The sequence below is a fragment of the Oncorhynchus kisutch genome, linkage group LG26 (assembly GCF_002021735.2).
Source record: "Oncorhynchus kisutch isolate 150728-3 linkage group LG26, Okis_V2, whole genome shotgun sequence".
NCBI classification, from domain to species: Eukaryota; Metazoa; Chordata; class Actinopteri; order Salmoniformes; family Salmonidae; genus Oncorhynchus; species Oncorhynchus kisutch.
The window spans coordinates 47,867,668-47,887,429 of NC_034199.2; the positions used below are offsets into that span (position 1 = coordinate 47,867,668).

The 19,762-nt window shown below is 46.6% G+C and overlaps 1 protein-coding gene across 2 annotated transcripts in view; it reads right to left on the reverse strand.

Annotated features, from left to right (window-relative positions):
- The window catches only part of fn1a (fibronectin 1a), a 67,821-nt gene that overhangs the window by 27,506 nt on the left and 20,553 nt on the right, over positions 1-19,762 (reverse strand). For both annotated transcript variants that reach the window (XM_031806173.1, XM_031806172.1), the window contains exons 14-25: positions 17,942-18,110; positions 17,498-17,683; positions 16,758-16,886; positions 14,652-14,741; positions 12,517-12,723; positions 10,816-11,094; positions 10,346-10,609; positions 9,945-10,039; positions 9,580-9,748; positions 6,947-7,033; positions 6,456-6,647; positions 2,146-2,418 (exon numbers count right to left, since the gene is read on the reverse strand). In XM_031806173.1, the coding sequence (XP_031662033.1) occupies positions 2,146-2,418; positions 6,456-6,647; positions 6,947-7,033; positions 9,580-9,748; positions 9,945-10,039; positions 10,346-10,609; positions 10,816-11,094; positions 12,517-12,723; positions 14,652-14,741; positions 16,758-16,886; positions 17,498-17,683; positions 17,942-18,110 (2,140 nt within the window). The remainder of the gene's footprint in view (positions 1-2,145; positions 2,419-6,455; positions 6,648-6,946; positions 7,034-9,579; positions 9,749-9,944; positions 10,040-10,345; positions 10,610-10,815; positions 11,095-12,516; positions 12,724-14,651; positions 14,742-16,757; positions 16,887-17,497; positions 17,684-17,941; positions 18,111-19,762) is intronic.

Below are 19,762 nucleotides of genomic sequence, written 5' to 3' on the forward strand. Positions count from 1 at the left end.
TTACTTCCTGGTAACCATGTACAGTATATAGCCTCATTACTTCCTGGTAACCATGTACAGTATATAGCCTCATTACTTCCTGGTAACCATGTACAGTATATAGCCTCATTACTTCCTGGTAACCATGTACAGTATATAGCCTCATTACTTCCTGGTAACCATGTACAGTATATAGCCTCATTACTTCCTGGTAACCATGTACAGTATATAGCCTCATTACTTCCTGGTAACCATGTATAGTATATAGCCTCATTACTTCCTGGTAACCATGTATATAGCCTCATTACTTCCTGGTAACCATGTATATAGCCTCATTACTTCCTGGTAACCATGTATATAGCCTCATTACTTCCTGGTAACCATGTATATAGCCTCATTACTTCCTGGTAACCATGTATATAGCCTCATTACTTCCTGGTAACCATGTATATAGCCTCATTACTTCCTGGTAACCATGTATATAGCCTCATTACTTCCTGGTAACCATGTATATAGCCTCATTACTTCCTGGTAACCATGTATATAGCCTCATTACTTCCTGGTAACCATGTATATAGCCTCATTACTTCCCGGTAACCATGTACAGTATATAGCCTCATTACTTCCTGGTAACCATGTACAGTATATAGCCTCATTACTTCCTGGTAACCATGTACAGTATATAGCCTCATTACTTCCTGGTAACCATGTACAGTATATAGCCTCATTACTTCCTGGTAACCATGTACAGTATATAGCCTCATTACTTCCTGGTAACCATGTACAGTATATAGCCTCATTACTTCCCGGTAACCATGTATATAGCCTCATTACTTCCCGGTAACCATGTATATAGCCTCATTACTTCCCGGTAACCATGTATATAGCCTCATTACTTCCCGGTAACCATGTATATAGCCTCATTACTTCCCGGTAACCATGTATATAGCCTCATTACTTCCCGGTAACCATGTATATAGCCTCATTACTTCCCGGTAACCATGTATATAGCCTCATTACTTCCCGGTAACCATGTATATAGCCTCATTACTTCCCGGTAACCATGTATATAGCCTCATTACTTCCCGGTAACCATGGATATAGCCTCATTACTTCCCGGTAACCATGTATATAGCCTCATTACTTCCCGGTAACCATGTATATAGCCTCATTACTTCCCGGTAACCATGTATATAGCCTCATTACTTCCCGGTAACCATGTATATAGCCTCATTACTTCCCGGTAACCATGTATATAGCCTCATTACTTCCTGGTAACCATGTATATAGCCTCATTACTTCCTGGTAACCATGTATATAGCCTCATTACTTCCTGGTAACCATGTATATAGCCTCATTACTTCCTGGTAACCATGTATATAGCCTCATTACTTCCTGGTAACCATGTATATAGCCTCATTACTTCCTGGTAACCATGTATATAGCCTCATTACTTCCTGGTAACCATGTATATAGCCTCATTACTTCCTGGTAACCATGTATATAGCCTCATTACTTCCTGGTAACCATGGATATAGCCTCATTACTTCCTGGTAACCATGTATATAGCCTCATTACTTCCTGGTAACCATGTATATAGCCTCATTACTTCCCGGTAACCATGTATATAGCCTCATTACTTCCTGGTAACCATGTATATAGCCTTGTTATTTATTGTTACTATTTTTCCTTTCATTTATTTCGCACATTTCTTAGTAACTTTATTTTTTTGGACTCTGCATTGGGCTCGTAAGTATTTCACAGTAAGGTCTAAACCCGTAGTATTCGGCGCATCTGACAAATAAAATTGGATTTAAATATTATATCGGATGTGGATTATTACAGTCAGTTTGCAGTCTACAAATGATTTGTAATTACATTTACGGATCCCTGCCCTACTACGTGGATCAGTGCTGAGATGTTTCCATCAGCCAGACGTAAAACAGATTTATGAGACAAACGGAGAAGCAGAAACAAGACATGTGACTACATGCAATCCCAGTAATAATGGCAACGTCATTTAAAACTACCAATATACACACTACATATAAACCAATAGGAATGGGAGCCCTCCCCTGAACTCCTCCAATCCAGGAGGCAAAGTGTTATATGGTTGTGAATACATTTTCAGTCCATGCAAATTTCTTATCCATTTATAATTATTACCAGTTTGTTGCGTGAGTGTGGTAGGCTCGCTCTCTCCACTCTCTGTCACGGTGATGACTGAGATGTCATAGTCGATGCCGGGCTCCAGTCCGTAAACGGTGTAGTACCCGGTGGTGGACTCCACCATGTCCTCGAATATGGGCACGCTCTCCCCGGCTGCCATTACCGTGATACGGTAGCCGGTGACCGCCGTGTAGTTTAGTGGGTTCCATTTCAGGCCGATAGTAGTGTCGGTGACGTCGACGAAGTTGAGGTCTGTTAGCTGGGGCACGTCTAGTAGTGGGTTAGAGTAAAATAGAAAATATCTACAAACAAAATGGAGTGAAACATTGCTGGCAGTAGCTACAGTCCACTCTTAGAAAACAAAGAAGGGGGGGGGGGGGGGGGTCCGAAAGGGTTCTTCGGCTGTTCCCCATAGGAGAACCCTTTTAGGTTCTAGATAGAACCCTTTCTTTCTAAGGGTGTAGGAACAGGGATACTGGCCAAAAAACAGGACCATCAGAGACTGTATAATCACTAAACAGCTGCATGTTATTTTGGTTGTAATGAAGTCATTTCAACCAGTTCTGCCCATTGGGCGAGTTAATACAAGCATTGTCTTTTGTAACGGATATATATATATATATATATATAAATAACGAAGAGTTCTGAGTAGGAGAGATCTGATTGGAACCCTTGTCCACATCATTGAAGTCTATATAACGAGAGTCACTAGTCACTTTTTTTGTTGCTTAGTTTAATTGACCCCCAGTGCCTTCATAGCGTATTCATACCCCTAGACTTAGTCCACAGTTTGTTGTTTTACAGCCTGAATATACCACAATACCCCATAATTACAAAGTGAAAACATGTCCAAAACAGAATGTAATCAAAAATAAACTGTCATATTTCATTTGCATAATTATTCATACCCTTGCGTCAGTAGAACCACATTTGACAGCAATTACAGCTGTGAGTCTTTCTGGGTAAGTCTCTAAGAGCTGTGAGTCTTTCTGGGTAAGTCTCTAAGAGCTGTGAGTCTTTCTGGGTAAGTATTGAAGACCTTTCCACACCTGGATTCTTCAAGCTCTGTCAAATTGGTTGTTGATCATTGCTAGACAACCGTTTTTCAGGTCTTGCCATTGGCTTGCAAGTAGATTTAAGTCAAAACGGTAATTCAGCCACTCAGGAACATTCCCTGTCTTCTTGGTAAGCACCTCCAATATAGATTTGGGCTTGTGTTATAGGTCATTGTCCTGCTGAAAAAGGTGAATGTCACCCAGTGTCTGGTGGGAAGGAGACAACCAGGTTTTCGCCTGTGCTTAGCTCGATTACGTTTCTTTTTTAGTGTGAAAACCCCCCAATCCTTAAAGATTAAAAGCATACACATACCATGAGGCAGCCACCACGATGCTTGAAAATATGGAGAGTGGTACTCCGTAAGGTGTTGTATTTACCACCAAACATAACACTTTGTATTCAGGACAAAAAGTGAATTGTTTTGCCACATTTTGTTGCAGTATTACTTTAGTGCCTTGTTGCTAGGATGCATGTTTTGGAATATTCTGTACAGCCTTCCTTCTTTTCACTCTGTCATTTAGGTTAGTTTTGTGGAGTAACTATAATGCTGTTGATCCATCCTCAGTTCTCCTATCACAGCCATTAAACTCTGTAACTGTTTTAAAGTCACCATTGGCCTCATGGTGAAATCCCTGAGTGGTTTCCTTCCTCTCCGGCAACTGAGTTAGGAAGGACTCCTGTATCATTGTAGTGACTGGGTGTATTGATACACCATCCATAGTATAATTAATAATTCACGATGCTCAAAGGGATATTCAATGTCTACTTTTTTCATTTTTTCATTGCGAGGCATTAGAAAAGCTCCCTGGTCTATGTGGGTGAATTGGTGTTTGAAATTCACTGCTCGACTGAGGGACCTTACAAATAATTGTACGAGTGGGATACAGAGATGAGTTAGTCATTTATAGTTATTCAAAAATCATGTTAAACACTATTATTGCAACTTATAATGTGACTTTTTAAACCAATTTTTACTCCTGGACTTATTTAGATTTGGACATTTCAGCATCACATTTATTAATTTGTAAAAAAATGCTAATAATATTCATAAACAATTCTACTTTGTCATTATGGGGCATTGTGGGTAGGCCAGTGATAAACACATCTAAACGTAAACCATTTAAAATTCAGGCTCCAACACAACAAAATGTGGAACAAGTCAAGGAGTGTGAACTTTCTGAAGGCTCTGTACATATTACCTCAACCACCTCCACTACCTCGTACCCCTGCACATCGACTCCGTACGGCTACTCCTTGTAAATAGCCTCATTACTACCTCGTACCCCTGCACATCGACTCCGTACGGCTACTCCTTGTAAATAGCCTCATTACTACCTCGTACCCCTGCACATTGACTCAATGTATATAGCCTCATTACTACCTCGTACCCCTGCACATTGACTCAATGTATATAGCCTCTGTATTGTATTCTGTTACCGTTTCCTTGTTGTGTGTGACAATTTCCTTACTTTTTAACTCTGCACTGTTGGTTAAGGGCTTGTAAGTAAGCATTTCACAGTACCGGTTATACACTGCTCAAAAAAATAAAGGGAACACATAAACAACACAATGTAACTCCAAGTCAATCACACTTCTGTGAAATCAAACTGTCCACTTATGAAGCAACACTGATTGACAATATATTTCACATGCTGTTGTGCTAATGGAATAGACAACAGGTGGAAATTATAGGCAATTAGCAAGACACCCCCAATAAAGGAGTGGTTCTGCAGGTGGTGACCACAGACCACTTCTCAGTTCCTATGCTTCCTGGCTGATGTTTTGGTCACTTTTGAATGCTGGCGGTGCTTTCACTCTAGTGGTAGCATGAGACGGAGTCTACAACCCACACAAGTGGCTCAGGTAGTGCAGCTCATCCAGGATGGCACATCAATGCGAGCTGTGGCAAGAAGGTTTGCTGTGTATGTCAGCGTAGCGTCCAGAGCATGGAGGCGCTACCAGGAGACAGGCCAGTACATCAGGAGACGTGGAGGAGGCCGTAGGAGGGCAACAACCCAGCAGCAGGACCACTACCTCTGCCTTTGTGCAAGGAGGAGCACTGCCAGAGCCCTGCAAAATGACCTCCAGCAGGCCACAAATGTGCATGTGTCTGCTCAAACGGTCAGAAACAGACTCCATGAGGATGGTATGAGGGCCCGACGTCCACAGGTGGTGGTTGTGCTTACAGCCCAACACCGTGCAGGACGTTTTTCATTTGCCAGAGAACATTGAGATTGGCAAATTCGCCACTGGCACCCTGTGCTCTTCACAGATGAAAGCAGGTTCACACTGAGCACGTGACAAGACGTGACAGAGTCTGGAGACGCCGTGGAGAACGTTCTGCTGCCTGCAACATCCTCCAGCATGACCGGTTTGGCGGTGGGTCAGTCATGGTGTGGGGTGGCATTTCTTTGGGGGGCCGCACAGCCCTCCATGTGCTCACCAGAGGTAGCCTGACTGCCATTAGGTACCGAGATGAGATCCTCAGACCCCTTGTGAGACCATATGCTGGTGCGGTTGGCCCTGGGTTCCTCCTAATGCAAGACAATGCTAGACCTCATGTGGCTGGAGTGTGTCAGCAGTTTCTGCAAGAGGAAGGCATTGATGCTATGGACTGGCCCGTCCGTTCCCCAGACCTAAATCCAATTGAGCACATCTGGGACATCATGTCTCGCTCCATCCACCAACGCCACGTTGCACCACAGACTGTCCAGGAGTTGGCGGAAGCTTTAGTCCAGGTCTGGGAGGAGATCCCTCAGGAGACCATCTGCCACCTCATTAGGAGCATGCCCAGGCGTTGTAGGGAGGTCATACAGGCACGTGGAGGCCACACACACTACTGAGCCTCATTTTGACTTGTTTTAAGGACATTACATCAAAGTTGGATCAGCCTGTAGTGTGGTTTTCCACTTCAATTTTGAGTGTGACTCCAAATCCAGACCTCCATGGGTTGATCAATTTGATTTCCATTGATAATTTGTGTGATTTTGTTGTCAGCACATTCAACTATGTAAAGGAAAAAGTATTTATTCATTCAGATCTAGGATGCGTTATTTTAGTGTTCCCTTAATTTTTTTGAGCAGTGTATTTGGCGCATGTGACAAATAAAATTTGAATTTGTTTTGAAAGAGGTCTGCGTATGGAGAGATATGACGGAACCCTGCCGGCCACTCCTGTCAACATCATGATGTCACAGGGCAGGGGGTGATGTGGTCAAAGGTCACCTGACATTAGGCCACATCCACACCTACCTTGAGTAACGGTGTCGGAGACAGGAACGCTCTCCATGTGGTCTTTAACGGTGAAGACGCTGACGTTGTACTCCACGCCAGGGCTGAGGTTCTCCAGCGTACACGAAGTCTCACCCGCCTTCACAAACTCCTCCAAGCTGTTTCCTCGCTGCCCATTGGTTGGCGTGCATGTCACTCTGTAGCCGGTGATGTCTGATTGGATGGCATGGATAAAATGTGAGAATGGACAGTGGATATAAACTGGACAGAAGATGTGAAAATAAGACATTTAAGAACTCTGTCTGGACATTTAAATCTGGACATATAGTCTCTAATCTTCATCCTAAATCCAAAAACCATGTTTCTTTTGAACTGGGTCATATGAGGTGTGTCAGTATAAAAACTGTACTCTGGCTGACCCTGTAGGTGTGGCTATGTGAGCGAGTGACTCCAGGGTTGGGTTGTTATCTAGACTTCAAAGTCAAATGGAACAAAAGTACCACTGTTCTGACCTGGGGTGCTGGCTTCGTTCCACTGGACAGTCAGCTCTCCTCTGTCGGGGTGGGACTCCAGTTTGAGGTCAGTAGGAGGAGATAGAGCTGGAGGACGACAAGAGGAATAAGATGAGATGATTGGGTAAAATTTATACTATAAATAATACTAGAACCTGGTCACAACAGCTACTCCATACTAGAACCTGGTCACAACAGCTACTCCATCCATGCTAGAACCTGGTCACAACGGCTACTCCATCCATACTATAACCTGGTCACAACGGCTACTCCATCCATGCTAGAACCTGGTCACAACGGCTACTCCATCCATACTAGAACCTGGTCACAACGGCTACTCCATCCATACTAGAACCTGGTCACAACAGCTACTCCATCCATACTAGAACCTGGTCACAACAGCTACTCCATCCATACTATAACCTGGTCACAACGGCTACTCCATCCATGCTAGAACCTGGTCACAACGGCTACTCCATCCATGCTAGAACCTGGTCACAACAGCTACTCCATCCATACTATAACCTGGTCACAACAGCTACTCCATCCATGCTAGAACCTGGTCACAACGGCTACTCCATCCATGCTAGAACCTGGTCACAACGGCTACTCCATCCATACTAGAACCTGGTCAGAATGGCTACTCCATCCATACTAGAACCTGGTCAGAATGGCTACTCCATCCATACTAGAACCTGGTCACAACGGCTACTCCATACTATAACCTGGTCACAACAGCTACTCCATACTATAACCTGGTCACAACAGCTACTCCATACTAGAACCTGGTCAGAACGGCTACTCCATCCATACTAGAACCTGATCACAACAGCTACGCCATACTAGAACCTGGTCAGAACGGCTACTCCATACTAGAACCTGATCACAACAGCTACTCCATACTAGAACCTGGTCAGAACGGCTACTCAATACTATGATAAAGTGGAACAAAAAGAAGATAGATGTTTGGCGTCCATGTTCCAGAGGCAACCCTTTCTGGAGAATATATACGGTGACTCAATAGAATGATGTGGTAAATTCCAACCAGAGGAGGCTGGTGGGAGGAGCTATAGGAGGATGGGCTTATTGTAATGACTGGAATAAATGGGACTGTATCAAACCAGAGGTTTGACTCCGTTCCAAATAATCCATTCCAGCCATTCCTATGAGCCAGTCTTCCTATAGCTCCTCCCACCAGCCTGTACTGATTGCAATGTATATTATATTCATATAAAAGGACATATGCTTAGGTCACATTACTGTTCTTAATAATTGGACTCAAGGTAAACGAAGTTGAGCAACTCAGCCAAAGGAAGCAACGTAAACTTTAAATCAACAGAATGTTCTGGTCAAATAGAGACCGCCCGACCAAGTAACCAGGCCACAAATAGAGACCGTCCGACCAAGTAACCAGGCCACAAATAGAGACCGCCCGACCAAGTAACCAGGCCACAAATAGAGACCGCCCGGCCAAGTAACCAGGCCACAAATAGAGACCGCCCGACCAAGTAACCAGGCCACAAATAGAGACCGCCCGACCAAGTAACCAGGCCACAAATAGAGACCGCCCGACCAAGTAACCAGGCCACAAATAGAGACCGCCCGGCCAAGTAACCAGGCCACAAATAGAGACCGCCCGACCAAGTAACCAGGCCACAAATAGAGACCGTCCGACCAAGTAACCAGGCCACAAATAGAGACCGCCCGACCAAGTAACCAGGCCACAAATAGAGACCGCCCAACCAAGTAACCAGGCCACAAATAGAGACCGCCCGACCAAGTTACCAGGCCACAAATAGAGACCGCCCGACCAAGTAACCAGGCCACAAATAGAGACCGCCCGACCAAGTAACCAGGCCACAAATAGAGACCGCCCGACCAAGTAACCAGGCCACAAATAGAGACCGCCCGACCAAGTAACCAGGCCACAAATAGAGACCGCCCGACCAAGTAACCAGGCCACAAATAGAGACCGCCCGACCAAGTAACCAGGCCACAAATAGAGACCGCCCGACCAAGTAACCAGGCCACAAATAGAGACCGCCCGGCCAAGTAACCAGGCCACAAATAGAGACCGCCCGACCAAGTAACCAGGCCACAAATAGAGACCGCCCGACCAAGTAACCAGGCCACAAATAGAGACCGCCCGACCAAGTAACCAGGCCACAAATAGAGACCGCCCGACCAAGTAACCAGGCCACAAATAGAGACCGCCCGACCAAGTAACCAGGCCACAAATAGATAACAAAAAAAAAGTCACACCAATTTTTTTTTTTTATGATTTAAAATAAAATAAAAATTAAATCACTCAGGCCTAACACTGTTGTCGATGACCATCGCTGCAGGTGTAAAAGGCCTAGAGTAGGGTAAACTTTTGGGGACAATTCATTATCCTCCAATTGATGTTGACGGAGAATATATTCTCCATCAGATGAAATATTATCGGTCACATGCTTCATAGACGACCGGTGAAATGCTGACTGAGTCAAAGATTAAAGATAGTGACGACTAATAACTACAGTGAATAACAATAATGAGATATATACACAAGGTACATACACATACATACATACATACATATATATATATATATATATAGTAGAAAATAACATGGCTATCCTCTGATCACTCACGTGTGACTATGCGGCGTGTGATTGGGTTGCCCTGCTCATATCCGTTGACGATTGGCTGGACGCTGTAGGTGTACTCGACCCCAGGGGTCAGGCCTGAGATATAAATGCTGCCCGAATTAGAGGTCACATCCCTGGGGGCCTCACCTCCCTGACTGGGCCTCACCGTCAACTACATGGGGAGAGGAGACGGAGAGAGCGAGAGACACACACACACACACACACACACATGCAGGTGAGAGGGATACACACGGACAACCATGGCAAAGGTGAAGAGAGTTTAGCCCTTTCCCAGGATCACAGGAGCCAGAGCACATTCACAACTCTAGTCTGAAATAGTTGGACCAATAACGTGTGTGTTTGTGTACCTTGTATCCCACTCGGGGTACGGGTGTCCAGGAGATGATGATGGAGGTGTCTGTGACATCAGTACTGAAGCGAGGGGCGTTCCCCATTAACTGAGCTGAATAGAACACACCGGGTCAGGGGTCAGGACTAGTTAAACAAACTAGGAACTCCCAAAATCATATCCCTACTTAAAGCAAACCTACTGTATGTGCACACTTTTCCCCTGACTAGTCAAACGGACCAAGAAGTCTACTGACAAAGAATCTGGCCTCGACCAGGACATATGAAAGTTAAACGAGAAACTGCCGGAAGTTAGAATGTGCTTAAAAAAAACTTTTGAGTGAGGAACCAGTCAGTCAGATAAATTGGTTAAGAAAAGAGTTGAATAAAGACAACCCAAAACAGCCTAGTCTGGACTCACTGGTGGAGAAGCTCCTGGAGGCACCCTCACTGAGCGTATTGTCCTGTTCAGAATGCAGAATGGCTGTGTACTCCGTGTCTGGACGGAGGTTGAGCAGGGTGTACTGAGACAGGCGGGCGGGCAGGCGGAGCTGTTTAGGGTTAGATCCCTCCAGGGTCAGGAACAGACGGTATCCGGTGATGCGGGCCCGAGGGGGCATCCACATGATCAGAGCACTGTCCTCAGTCACGTTGGTGAAATGGACATCAGCGGGGGAATCAGGCTCTGACGACAGAAAAATAAGTGTTCGAGACAACGTTGCAGTCAGATTGTACAGAATCACTGATCGACAAAGATTAGCCTATTAGTCTATGTCTTGTCTCAATTGAGACTGTAGCAGTAATATTTACAGTTCGACTGGACAGCGATTGTTTGTTTGTTTGTTGTAATAGAAAAACAATTGTTGATGGGATAAGTTTGCCTATACTCACTGGTAGCCTGCTCTGCGACCAATGGCTGGCTCTCCTCTCCTCCCTTGATGGTGTAGATGCTGAAGAGATACGGAGTCCCCGGGGTCAGGTGGGTGACCTCTGCATAGGCGTTGCGTGTGACGGGGAGCTGGAGCTCTCTTTGAGGGGTCCCGTCGGGACCGACGGGGGCCACAGTCACTCTGTACCCAGACACGTCAGTAGGCGGCCCCGTCCAGGTGATGGTGATCTTCACGTCAGACACCTCAAAGAACTGCAGGTCTGTAGGAGGCGGGACTTCCTCTGTGGACAGGAAACAGGAAGTGGTCAGATATTGACAGGAAGTAATGTGTTTATTAACAGTATTATCTCCATATAACCCTGATGAAACTAGGTGTGTCCTCAATGCTCATTGGAGGAGAGAGGATCCAAAGTCCTTTTTTCCAAGGGAGTCTGGGTCGCTCTGTCATCCCTAAATCAGTACGTATCAGGTTGAACTACAGACTTACTGATGGACTGCCTTTACAGCAGTCGATCCAAAGAAGGGTCTCGCAAATGATTCACACTCGTACATCAGCCTACCGAGCTATACAACCTAAGCAGCGTTACACTTTCCAGCTGCGAAACTGTTGTTTTGGCTTCAATATTTGGCCAGGAGTCCCAGGAGTATTAGAATAGCTTGCACAACTCTTTCCATTGGACCATTAAAGTGGAGCATTTGGGCTGTGAACAGGAAATGCATCATCCAAACTTTCCATTGTGGAATCGAATCCTGAATGATATGTTCTAGAGGGATTTAAAAAATGAAAATGGGTCAGTTTTAACAGAGCTGATATCTTCCGAACGAACTAGTAGTGTTTTAGTGTGACTGCTTGTGAAGATCTAACACAAACTACAGTCTGTGTTGTTGTATTAGGTCTCTTTATGTAGTGTTGTGGTGTCTCTCTTTACGTAGTGTTGTGGTGTCTCTCTTTCTGTAGTGTTGTGGTGTCTCTCTTTCTGTAGTGTTGTGGGGTCTCTCTTTCTGTAGTGTTGTGGGGTCTCTCTTTCTGTAGTGTTGTGGGGTCTCTCTTTCTGTAGTGTTGTGGGGTCTCTCTTTCTGTAGTGTTGTGGGGTCTCTCTTTCTGTAGTGTTGTGGGGTCTCTCTTTCTGTAGTGATGTGGGGTCTCTATGTAGTGATGTGGGGTCTCTTTATGTAGTGATGTGGGGTCTCTTTATGTAGTGATGTGGGGTCTCTTTATGTAGTGATGTGGGGTCTCTTTATGTAGTGATGTGGTGTCTCTTTATGTAGTGTTGTGGTGTCTCTCTTGTCGTGATGTGTGTTTTGTGGCCTATATTTTTAATCCCTGTCCCCCGTAGGAGGCCTTTTGCGTTCTGGTAGGGGCCATCGCTGTAAATATGAATTTGTTCTTTTAACTAAACTTGCCTAGTTAAATAAAAAAGGTTAAATAAAATAAAAGTGTAGGTAGGAAATGAGACTGTCAGGAGCTAACCTCAAGTCAATTCACACACTACATGTTTTTATTTTTACCTTTATTTAACCAGTCAGTTAAGAACAAATTCTTATTTTCAATGACGGCCTAGGAACAGTGGGTTAACTGCCTGTTCAGGGGCAGAACGACAGATTCGTACCTTGTCAGCTCAGGGGATTTGAACTTGCCTTTCGGTTACTAGTCCAACGCTCTAACCACTAGGCTACCCTGTTTCCTTCCGCATCACTCTTACCTGGTAAGGGTTCTCCGGCTGTGTTGACCTGTACGAAGACAGGCTCACTCTCCAGACTATCCTCGACTGCGTAGATACTAATGTTGTAGAGCAGGCCTGGTCGAAGGTCACTCAAAGTCACAGAGGTCGCGGTGTCCGGCAGGGTGAGCTCTGTTGCAGCTCCGTTGTTGCTCCCCTCCACAGACGGGGTGTAGATCACACGGTAACCTGTAGGAGAGGAGATACTATCATGACTTATGGTAATAGGGCACTATCATAGATACACTATCATTACACACAGTAACCTGTAGGAGAGGAGATACTATCATGACTTATGGTAATGTTGAACAGACATTACTCCCGGGTAATGTTGAACAGACATTACTCCCGGGTAATGTTGAACAGACATTACTCACGGGTAATGTTGAACAGACATTACCCACGGGTAATGTTGAACAGACATTACTCACGGGTAATGTTGAACAGACATTACTCACGGGTAATGTTGAACAGACATTACTCACGGGTAATGTTGAACAGACATTACTCACGGGTAATGTTGAACAGACATTACTCACGGGTAATGTTGAACAGACATTACTCACGGGTAATGTTGAACAGACATTACTCACGGGTAATGTTGAACAGACATTACTCACGGGTAATGTTGAACAGACATTACTCACGGGTAATGTTGAACAGACATTACTCACGGGTAATGTTGAACAGACATTACTCACGGGTAATGTTGAACAGACATTACTCACGGGTAATGTTGAACAGACATTACTCACGGGTAATGTTGAACAGACATTACTCACGGGTAATGTTGAACAGACATTACTCACGGGTAATGTTGAACAGACATTACTCACGGGTAATGTTGAACAGACATTACTCACGGGTAATGTTGAACAGACATTACTCACGGGTAATGTTGAACAGACATTACTCACGGGTAATGTTGAACAGACATTACTCACGGGTAATGTTGAACAGACATTACTCACGGGTAATGTTGAACAGACATTACTTATGGTAATGTTGAACAGACATTACTTATGGTAATGTTGAACAGACATTACTCACGGGTAATGTTGAACAGACATTACTTATGGTAATGGTGAACAGACATTACTCACGGGTAATGTTGAACAGACATTACTTATGGTAATGTTGAACAGACATTACTCACGGGTAATGGTGAACAGACATTACTTATGGTAATGGTGAACAGACATTACTTATGGTAATGGTGAACAGACATTACTCACGGGTAATGGTGAACAGACATTACTTATGGTAATGTTGAACAGACATTACTCACGGGTAATGGTGAACAGACATTACTTATGGTAATGTTGAACAGACATTACTCACGGGTAATGTTGAACAGACATTACTCACGGGTAATGTTGAACAGACATTACTCACGGGTAATGTTGAACAGACATTACTCACGGGTAATGTTGAACAGACATTACTTATGGTAATGTTGAACAGACATTACTCACGGTAATGTTGAACAGACATTACTCACGGGTAATGTTGAACTGACATTACTCACGGGTAATGTTGAACAGACATTACTCACGGGTAATGTTGAACAGACATTACTCACGGGTAATGTTGAACAGACATTACTCACGGGTAATGTTGAACAGACATTACCTTTCCATGCACCTTTCAATTCAATACAGGTATTTTCATGTAGTTTATTTAAACATCAATCTGGTAAGAGATTGCCACCGGTCTTAGTATTTTTGGATGGGGGGGCTAACTTGTTGAGCTTTTGTAATACAGTTCAGTTGAATAATTTATAATTTGTATATTTCTATACACATGAGATGAGGAAAGTCCCCATTCACTCAGTAGTCTCCTTGTAAGGATCTCTCCTTGTAAGGATCTCTCCTTGTAAGGATCTCTCCTTGTAAGGATCTCTCCTTGTAAGGATCTCTCCTTGTAAGGATCTCTCCTTGTAAGGATCTCTCCTTGTAAGGATCTCTCCTTGTAAGGATCTCTCCTTGTAAGGATCTGTGTTTACACACGCAGCCCAAATTAGATTTTTTATTTGTCTTTTTTCAAACCAGTTAGAGCAGATATTTGACCAATAATTGGGCTGCCTGTGTAAACACAGCCGCCATGTGTGTACTGACCTGTGATAGGAGCCAGGGGTTTCTCCCAGCTGACTATGATAGAGGTCTCTCCAACCTCATCCACCTCGTGGTCAGAGGGAGCATCAGGAGCTGGAAGAGGAGCAGAGGAGAGATATATACATACTGTAGAAAGTCTGTCTGTCTGTGCGTCTGAGTCTGTCTGTCCGAGTCTGTCTGTCTGTCTGTCTGTCCGAGTCTGTCTGTCTGTCTGTCTGTCCGAGTCTGTCTGTCTGTCTGTCTGTCTGTCTGTCCGAGTCTGTCTGTCTGTCCGAGTCTGTCTGTCTGTCCGAGTCTGTCTGTCTGTCCGAGTCTGTCTGTCTGTCCGAGTCTGTCTGTCTGTCCGAGTCTGTCTGTCTGTCCGAGTCTGTCTGTCTGTCTGTCTGTCCGAGTCTGTCTGTCTGTCTGTCTGTCTGAGTCTGTCTGTCTGTCCGAGTCTGTCTGTCTGTCCGAGTCTGTCTGTCTGTCCGAGTCTGTCTGTCTGTCTGTCTGTCCGAGTCTGTCTGTCTGTCTGTCTGAGTCTGTCTGTCCGCCTGAGTCTGTCCGTGTCTGTCTGTCCGTGTCTGTCTGTCCGAGTCCGTCCGAGTCCGTCCGAGTCTGTCCGTCCGTCCGAGTCTGTCCGTCCGTCCGAGTCTGTCCGTCCGTCCGTTCGAGTCCGTCCGTCCGTCCGTCCCTGTCCGTCCGTCCGTGAGTCCGTCCGTCCGAGTCTGTCCGTCCGTCCGTTCGAGTCTGTCCGTCCGTCCGTTCGTCCGAGTCCGTCCGTCCGAGTCTGTCCGTCCGTCCGTCAGTCAGAGTCTGTCCGTCCGGCCGAGTCTGTCCGAGTCCGGCCGAGTCTGTCAGTCCGGCCGAGTCTGTCCGTCCGTCCGAGTCTGTCCGAGTCCGGCCGAGTCAGTCCGAGTCCGGCCGAGTCAGTCCGTCCGTCCGAGTCCGTCAGAGTCCGTCCGAGTCTGTCCGTCCGTCCGAGTCTGTCCGTCCGTCCGAGTCTGTCCGTCCGTCCGAGTCTGTCCGTCCGTCCGAGTCTGTCCGTCCGTCCGAGTCTGTCCGAGTCCGGCCGAGTCTGTCCGTCCGTCCGAGTCTGTCCGAGTCCGGCCGAGTCTGTCCGTCCGTCCGAGTCTGTCCGAGTCAGTCCGAGTCCGTCAGAGTCCGTCCGAGTCTGTCCGTCAGAGTCCGTCCGAGTCTGTCCGTCCGTCCGAGTCTGTCCGTCCGTCCGAGTCTGTCCGTCCGTCCGAGTCTGTCCGAGTCCGTCCGAGTCTGTCCGAGTCCGTCCGAGTCTGTCCGAGTCCGTCCGAGTCTGTCCGAGTCCGTCCGAGTCCGTCCGAGTCCGTCCGAGTCCGTCCGAGTCCGTCCGTCCGTCCGAGTCAGTCTGTCCGTCCGAGTCAGTCTGTCCGTCCGTCCGAGTCTGTCCGAGTCCGTCCGAGTCTGTCCGAGTCCGTCCGAGTCTGTCCGAGTCCGTCCGAGTCTGTCCGAGTCCGTCCGAGTCCGTCCGAGTCCGTCCGAGTCCGTCCGAGTCCGTCCGTCCGTCCGAGTCAGTCTGTCCGTCCGAGTCAGTCTGTCCGTCCGTCCGAGTCTGTCCGAGTCCGGCCGAGTCTGTCCGTCCGTCCGAGTCTGTCCGAGTCAGTCCGAGTCCGTCAGAGTCCGTCCGAGTCTGTCCGTCAGAGTCCGTCCGAGTCTGTCCGTCCGTCCGAGTCTGTCCGTCCGTCCGAGTCTGTCCGTCCGTCCGAGTCTGTCCGAGTCCGTCCGAGTCTGTCCGAGTCCGTCCGAGTCTGTCCGAGTCCGTCCGAGTCTGTCCGAGTCCGTCCGAGTCCGTCCGAGTCCGTCCGAGTCCGTCCGAGTCCGTCCGTCCGTCCGAGTCAGTCTGTCCGTCCGAGTCAGTCTGTCCGTCCGTCCGAGTCTGTCCGAGTCCGTCCGAGTCTGTCCGAGTCCGTCCGAGTCTGTCCGAGTCCGTCCGAGTCCGTCCGAGTCCGTCCGAGTCAGTCTGTCCGTCCGAGTCAGTCTGTCCGTCCGAGTCAGTCTGTCCGTCCGAGTCAGTCTGTCCGTCTGAGTCCGTCTGTCTGTCGGTCCGTGTGCGTCTGAGTCTCTCTGTCTGTGCGTGTCCGTCTCTGTACCCACCAGTGGTCTGAGAGGTGGTGAGGATGAGGTTGGGCTCTCCAGTAGGTGTAACCTCGTACACATTCACAGTGTATTTCCTTCCAGGAAGCAGCTCATTGATGTTCACAGAGGTAGCGGTGCGGGGGAGGTCTGGAGACAGACAAGCATGTTAGGACCAATGATGTTGATAAACCCTGGATTGATGATATAATAATATTTTTTTATTATTTTATCATCATGTTTAACTCAAATAATATACTTTTTAAAAGTTTGCATTAAGGTGTCTGTAATATAATAAACATGGACATTCATAAATGCATTTTTATAGCTTTCAAAATATTATAGTGGGCGAAGGGGGAGAGCGCCAAGATGGAGGTGCAGTGTCTTCAACACAGCGCCCCCTATCAGTCATCTAACATTTATATATATATATATTTCAATTGGTTAGGACAATATACTTGAGTGGTGTAGTTTCACAGTCTAGTCATTGTGTCTATCGAACGTTACTACAAAATATACAGATAACGCAGCATAAACCCGTGGCAAAGTAGTAAGAGGAGGTCAAAGGTCAGTATTAAGGAATAGTAATACTTCAGGTATTATCGTATAGTACACACTAAACAAATGATTACACATCGTCTTAAAACGTTTATTGACATCAATTCAACGTCTATTCCAGATGGGTTAAAAGCTCATTTAACTGAAATGACGTTGACACGACGTTGATTCAACCAATGTGTGCCCAGTGGGTTGTTCCGTACCGAGAATCATGGGCTGTCCTCTCTCTTGTCCCTCCTCACTGAGCTCGTACTCGATCCTGAAGCCAGACACGGTGTCAGAGGCAGACATCCAGGAGATGACGAAGCTGCTGGAGGTGATCTCTGTAACAGACTCACTGATGTCCACCACCGGAGGAGGCTGGGTGGTCTCTCCCTCGGAGGTCGCCACTGAAAAGAAAGATCAGACGGTCAGATATAAACGGGATGGGAGGAATGGCCTGTGGACAGAGAACAGACTTTTTAAATGTTCACAGATCTCAAAATGGCTGTTGCTCAACGCCATCCCTCAAGTAGAAATCATCTTTAAAAAACATCAATCATCGTGGACAGGTAAGTTTATCCTGGTTAGTTTGAATCCGATTCCTGGGGCAAAATATCAATAACACAAGGAGACAGAATACAAGGCCATACTGTGATCCTACTCACAGGAACCGTATGTGGTGGTGAAGTCGAAGCGTGTGACCTCACGGCGTCCGAAGCGTAGCACACTGATCAGCTGACCCTCGTAGGTGATGCCTGGCTTCAGACCAGCGATGGTGTAGGAGTTGAGATGGCCTGGGATATTCACCTCCCGCCAAGGGGTACGGGTGTTTTTCTACCCAAAAAACAAGAAAGGAGACCGATAATATTTTACATTATATTATTGATATCAACAACAACAAAAAGGTAGCTGCATGTTGACTTTTTTAAGGCCGGTTTAGGCAGTGAGGGGGGGGGGGGTATCTGTACTTTACCATTTATAGTTTCTGATAACTTAATTCCTAAAGAAAATTTGCTTTTTAAAAATCAATACATTTTCCCCTGACACCCAAAAAAATGACTCGTTACATTTTGAATGCTTTGGCAGGACAGGAAAACGGTCCAATTCACTAAACAGAGAACATCCCTGGTCCCTACTGCCTCTGATCTGGAGGACTCACTAAACAGAGAACATCCCTGGTCCCTACTGCCTCTGATCTGGAGGACTCACTAAACAGAGAACATCCCTGGTCCCTACTGCCTCTGATCTGGAGGACTCACTAAACAGAGAACATCCCTGGTCGTCCCTACAGCCTCTGATCTGGAGGACTCACTAAACAGAGAACATCCCTGGTCCCTACTGCCTCTGATCTGGAGGACTCACTAAACAGAGAACATCCCTGGTCATCCCTACTGCCTCTGATCTGGAGGACTCACTAAACAGAGAACATCCCTGGTCGTCCCTACTGCCTCTGATCTGGAGGACTCACTAAACAGAGAACATCCCTGGTCGTCCCTACTGCATCTGATCTGGAGGACTCACTAAACAGAGAACATCCCTGGTCGTCCCTACTGCCTCTGATCTGGAGGACTCACTAAACAGAGAACATCCCTGGTCGTCCCTACTGCCTCTGATCTGGAGGACTCACTAAACAGACAACATCCCTGGTCGTCCCTACTGCCTCTGATCTGGAGGACTCACTAAACAGAGAACATCCCTGGTCATCCCTACAGCCTCTGATCTGGAGGACTCACTAAACAGAGAACATCCCTGGTCGTCCCTACTGCCTCTGATCTGGAGGACTCACTAAACAGAGAACATCCCTGGTCGTCCCTACTGCCTCTGATCTGGAGGACTCACTAAACAGAGAACATCCCTGGTCATCCCTACTGCATCTGATCTGGAGGACTCACTAAACAGAGAACATCCCTGGTCATCCCTACTGCCTCTGATCAGGTGGACCCACTAAACAGAGAACATCCCTGGTCATCCCTACTGCCTCTGATCAGGTGGACCCACTAAACAGAGAACATCCCTGGTCATCCCTACTGCCTCTGATCTGGAGGACCCACTAAACAGAGAACATCCCTGGTCGTCCCTACTGCCTCTGATCTGGTGGACTCACTAAACAGAGAACATCCCTGGTCATCCCTACTGCCTCTGATTTGGAGGACTCACTAAACAGAGAACATCCCTGGTCGTCCCTACTGCCTCTGATCTGGAGGACTCACTAAACAGAGAACATCCCTGGTCGTCCCTACTGCCTCTGATCTGGAGGACTCACTAAACAGAGAACATCCCTGGTCGTCCCTACTGCCTCTGATCTGGAGGACCCACTAAACAGAGAACATCCCTGGTCGTCCCTACTGCCTCTGATCTGGAGGACCCACTAAACAGAGAACATCCCTGGTCATCCCTACTGCCTCTGATCTGGAGGACTCACTAAACAGAGAACATCCCTGGTCGTCCCTACTGCCTCTGATCTGGAGGACTCACTAAACAGAGAA